Below are 4,931 nucleotides of genomic sequence, written 5' to 3' on the forward strand. Positions count from 1 at the left end.
TCATTCCACACCCCTACAAGAACAGAGTGGAGATGGATAAAGAGGATACAGCTCAAAATATAGAGCACAGAGAAGCAGTGGGTGCAGAGCATCAGCCATTTTTTCTGGTCATGTTCCTTGTACTACTTTTGATTTTCTTGAATTGGAAATGATCTGTTGGTTCATAATGAGAGAATCCTGAAGGAATCAGCTTTTGGAAACTATCATACTGAATCATCACCCCAGTTGGTGGGATATGCAGACTATATTGAATCCTTTTTTAATGTGAATGAAAAGAGAATGGCATTAGAGAAGGCAAAAGGATAGCCAGGAGCTGTAGGGTCTGAAATGGCCTCTCCTTTTGACCTGAATCCTTGTGCCATTTGTGGAAAGGAAGGGTCAACTTAAAGATGAAAACATTAGGATGCTGGAGGATTTTGATATTGACTGGAGGGGACTGGAGGAAATTTTGGAGGCATCCCTCACAGATCATCTAATTTCAGTAAAGCTGGGGAATAAAACAACCAATTTTTTATAGACAGCAAAGGCACACATCCCGTAATAACTATCAGTAAGGGCTCACCAATAAATTTACAATACCAATTGTTGGGGCAATGGGGAAAAAAGCTTTCGTGGCCAGTCCTACATCCCACAGAGTGTACATTTGGAGATAATACATTGATACAAGAGTAGGTTTTAAATACCTGACTGAAACATTCTTTCTTTTGACACCATATTTTTCATACAGTCTTTGTACAGAATTTCACAGGACAGCATATAGAAGGAAATGTTCAATTTTAGTTTCAACAGTTCATCTTTCAGATGTAACAAGTCCATCCCAAAATAACGTTCAAAAGTTTATACTTGCGCATTTATTTCTGCAAAGAGAATTGAGAGAGGAAATAAAAATTAACAACATTTCAGAATAAACTTATAAGGTGAAAAGCATTTAAAAGCTCTAATGGTGGTGGCTTAAGAGGAATCTTTCCAATTGTGAACTCCTTTGCTTCAAACTGTTGCCACTCTTCAGCTGACAGTTCGCTCTTGGGTGTGAATAACTTCTCTGAGGCAGGGCTGGAGTTGGTGGCTGCAGCAGACGCTGAGGTGACGGGATGTCCAGAGGCACTGGTGCTCTGTCCAAATAAAGCACCGCTTGAAGGTGAGGCAGAAGTGGCTACGGTGGCACCAAAGGCTCCAAAGGCTGCTGGAGTGGTGCTTGCAGAGTTCACAGCAGAAGCACTGCCAAAGCCTGAGAAGCCAGAAGTCCCAAAGCCACCAGCTGTGGCAGCTGCTTTAAAGGAGAAGGAGGCCGCGGTTGGAGCGGCCGGGCTGCCAAAGCCAGCGGACTGGGGTGCGCTAGGAGAGGATGTTGTCCCAAATGCAGGAGGATTTGCAGCAGCAGAAGAGCTCCCAGCAGCAGCAGGGCTGCTCCCAGATGATGTTGAATTGATGAGGCTGGAACTGGTTTTGAAGGAGAAACTGCTGGCACTGGTACTGCTGCTGCTCACAGGAAAGCCTGCAAGTAGAGAATTTACAAAAAAATATTAGAACTGTTAGCCCAAGGATACTAAACAACAGCTGTAGTTCAAGGACGCAGCAGCAAAGTACAGAAAATATGTAAATGTTTTGGCTCTTAGAATGGGACCTTACTTGACAACCCAAAGCCTGAGGTTTGCTGTCCTCCCATTCCAAAAGCAGGTGCTGCTTGAGTGCCCGTGGTCTTGAAAGCAGAGAGCTGAAAAAAATTCCAGAGACATACATGGAAACTAGATTCCAAAACAGGGAACTCTCTCTCAGTAACTATTTGAAACAAAGTCAGAGCTGCCCAGTCCTACTGAATCCAACTCAGACCATGCTGGACAGTGATCACTCCTCAGAACTGCCTGTTCTTGCAGTGCTTTAAGTGCTCTAAGGCCATACCTGCTCTTCTCTGTGAAACCCTCCAGAAATGCAAATCTGTTACAACTGATCGTGTTTTGCCTGTCAGGCCATGACCTGATCCCCCCTGGGAGCTCTCATTCTCACCTCTTACAATTCCAGGCTGTGCTCTGTGACTGTATTTAGGGCACAGCTTTGACTCACTCTGCTCCTGTCCTCAGCACATCTGTGTCTGTTACTGTCTCCTGTGCTAAAGCCCAAATCCTGCTTGTCCACCTTCAGCTCTGAACAGACCAAGGGCTGGGATCACATTCCTCAACCTTCCCTGCACTTCATGCAGACTGCACTCATATGGAGCCACTTCCTCTGCCTCCCTCATTTTTTCATATGGGCTTGAACTCAAGCATTTCCTTCTGAAAAAACATCTCCATTCACAAGTGTTTGTCGCCTTCCCAGAACCAATGACTCCTTCCATCTTCAAATGTTATCCAAAGGGCTTTTCTGCCATCCGTGTCTCAATTCTGACATTGGCCACGTGCTCCATTTATCCTAAGGTGTCCTAGGGAGCAATTCCAGTCCAGTCTGCTGATCCTCTCTTGGAAGAGTCAACCTCAGCACATGGGAAAAAAAGTGTGGTAGGGATTGGCCTCTTCCTGGTCACGTACACAACCAGATCCCAAACTTAAGCTCTGCTTGTTTTCACGTGGCTTGCAATGAGGGTATTCCAAAGCTGGGATCCAGCTGCTGCCTTGCTAACATGGAGCCATCCCTATGCATGCTTTTCCTCAGTTAACTGAAGGGGTTTATACTAGCATCTGGAATTCACTGATTTCAGAAGTCCAGAGAATATGCCCAGGTGGCACATCACAATTGCCACATCTCAGAAGTCATTTTAACCATAATAAACATCTGTGTAAATGAATTCATTAAATAATGACATCAGGCACAAAGACTTTGCCATTTGTGATCTCATACCAAATGCTTTTGCTATTGCATTTAAAGCTTTCCACTGAATCAGCCAAGTTTCCCACTGTTCTGCTAAGAGTTCAACAGCATCTGTCTGAAAAGAGAGAGAAAAATAGTGCATATTTTTATTATTGGGGAAGACCTTAAAAATAAAAAAAAAACAAAAAAGGAAAGTGGTCTGTCAACTGAACCAAACAAAGATATTTAGAATTAGAAAAGAAACTTCACTAATCCAACAGAGGAATTTTGCTTTCCTTCCACTTCAAGGTGAAAAGATGAATTTTTTTTGTATTAATACAAGATTCTTTTAAATACTCTTACTGTTGCCCTTATATCAAATTTTTATGTCTTTACTTAAGGAGCAATATCAGATTGGACATTCTGAGCCAGAGATCTCAGGCAAAAAGATGATGCTATGGTGAACCATATGGACGAGCTGCTATTTTGGCATTCTCTTTGGTGCACAGGAATTGAAGGATATTTTGGCATTCTGATCATCTCCTAGAGCTCCTAGAGTTGGGAGATAAGTAAGTCAAGAGTTGCCACCTGAAGATTGGTAACAAGTCTTATCCCAAAGACTGTCCCCAGGAGTCATCATTTTTAAACGGCTTACACATTTCCCAATTATACTGTTTGCTGTCATAGTACTCCAGGTGCAGTTCTTCTGAAAGAAGACATCTGAAAAGCCTGCAAGGACAGGAAAAATCAAAAACTTCCAAGGAAACAGATTAATACTTCTAACCACCCTCCATAGTTACAAAGCCACGGGCCTTGGTACATTGTGTTGTCCTGAAACAGTTACAGTCGGAGACACCAAGGATTCATTAAAGAACTCCAGAGGTGTAAACGCCCCAGATGAATTAGCAAACGCCGGCTCTTTGAGCAGGAATAAAGACAAGCAACCGCAGCCTTCGGCTCTCCGTTTAATCCCTCGCCTTCCAAAGCTGCCGAAGCTGGTGAGAATGGAAACAACACGCGGCTGCTGCACGCTGCTCCTGGCAGCTCAGATGCCCGAACTGCTTTCCCACGGCCCCGTGGCCCATCCCGCAGTCCTTTAGCCAGAGCACAATCCCGTGAGTGCAGAACCAGAGGCTGCCGCCGACAGCCCCAGCCGAGACCCGCCCGGCCCGCTCTGCTCCGGAGCTCCCGCCGGCAGCGGCCGCACGGAGCGCCCGGGGCGGGCAGCGGGGCAGGTCCGGGAGCCGCCCGCAGCCCCCGCGGCCCGCCAGCCCCGCCGCGCTCGGGCACGGTGGGCCGGGGCTGCGGGTGCCCGGAGCGGGGATGCCGCTCCCGGCGCCGAGGCGGCCGCAGCCCCGCAGAGCCGAAGGACGAGCGCGTTCGCCTCGCGCTGCCGCCGCCCCGGCCTGCCGGGCACTGCTCACCCCTGGGGACAACGGGGGCCGTGAGTTTAAAAGCGGACTGAAAACGGGTAAAAGAGCCTGTCCAGTCTAAAAGCCACACAGTTCCCTCCAGAATTCCAGCAGTTTGGAATCAAGGAGTGGAGACACCAGGGACACGGTTCGTGGCCAGAAGAAGTGAAAAGGCAAGGTCAAACAAAAAAAGTCACACGCCCTTCACTTACTGCTGAATAAAGAAGGGAGTTGCAGGAACCACAATGGAGGCCGTGAATGCATCTAGTCCTGTCCGTACAGGCAGAATTGTCAGGATGAAGAAGGAAATGAGGAGCAAGTCTACAAAGAATCACTGACTTTGAAAAACCAGGATTTACTTAGGAGAAGCTGGAGGAACTTCAGAACTAAAACAGATTAAACATCCACAGCATGAGCGAGGTAGAGGTAGGCAAGCACCAACTTTTGAAGTTAACTCACTTAGTCTCATAGAAACAGACCTGAAAAAATCAGCAAGCTAGAAGAGAGGTGACAAAACTACGATGCAGCTATGAATAAACTAGCACAGGAGCAGGACAGATGTCATCTGTATAGTTTTCCAGAACTGGGAAGAGGCACACAATGTCGATGACACCCAGAGCTTGAGAGGCTGGACTTTGAGTCTGCATGAAGAAATTTACCATCATGTGGGCTGGAAGCATTTACAGAACTCTGTGCTTCTAAACCAGAGATGAATAACCATGCGCAACTTCTGAAGGC

General features: G+C 46.6%; 1 protein-coding gene across 1 annotated transcript; it reads right to left on the bottom strand.

Moving 5' to 3' along the window:
- Positions 1-314: 314 nt before the first annotated feature.
- Positions 315-4,537, bottom strand: LOC137484816 (nucleoporin NUP42-like). The gene is made up of 4 exons (XM_068208949.1): positions 4,406-4,537; positions 2,833-2,917; positions 1,630-1,714; positions 315-1,495 (listed from the first exon to the last, which is right to left on the bottom strand). Exons 3-4 carry the CDS (start codon positions 1,664-1,666, stop codon positions 900-902), a joined length of 633 nt encoding a protein of 210 aa, XP_068065050.1. The 5' UTR covers positions 1,667-1,714; positions 2,833-2,917; positions 4,406-4,537; the 3' UTR covers positions 315-899.
- Positions 4,538-4,931: the final 394 nt, after the last annotated feature.

This window comes from Anomalospiza imberbis, chromosome 1, assembly GCF_031753505.1.
Source record: "Anomalospiza imberbis isolate Cuckoo-Finch-1a 21T00152 chromosome 1, ASM3175350v1, whole genome shotgun sequence".
Classification (NCBI taxonomy): domain Eukaryota; kingdom Metazoa; phylum Chordata; class Aves; order Passeriformes; family Viduidae; genus Anomalospiza; species Anomalospiza imberbis.

Coding starts and splice junctions, on each gene's coding strand:
- LOC137484816 (XM_068208949.1), bottom strand. CDS start 1,666: ATGGGAGGACAGCAAACCTCAGGCTTTGGGTTGTCAA. Junction 1,496..1,629: donor CTCAGGCTTTGGGTTGTCAA/GTAAGGTCCCAT, acceptor CTCTACTTGCAG/GCTTTCCTGTGAGCAGCAGC.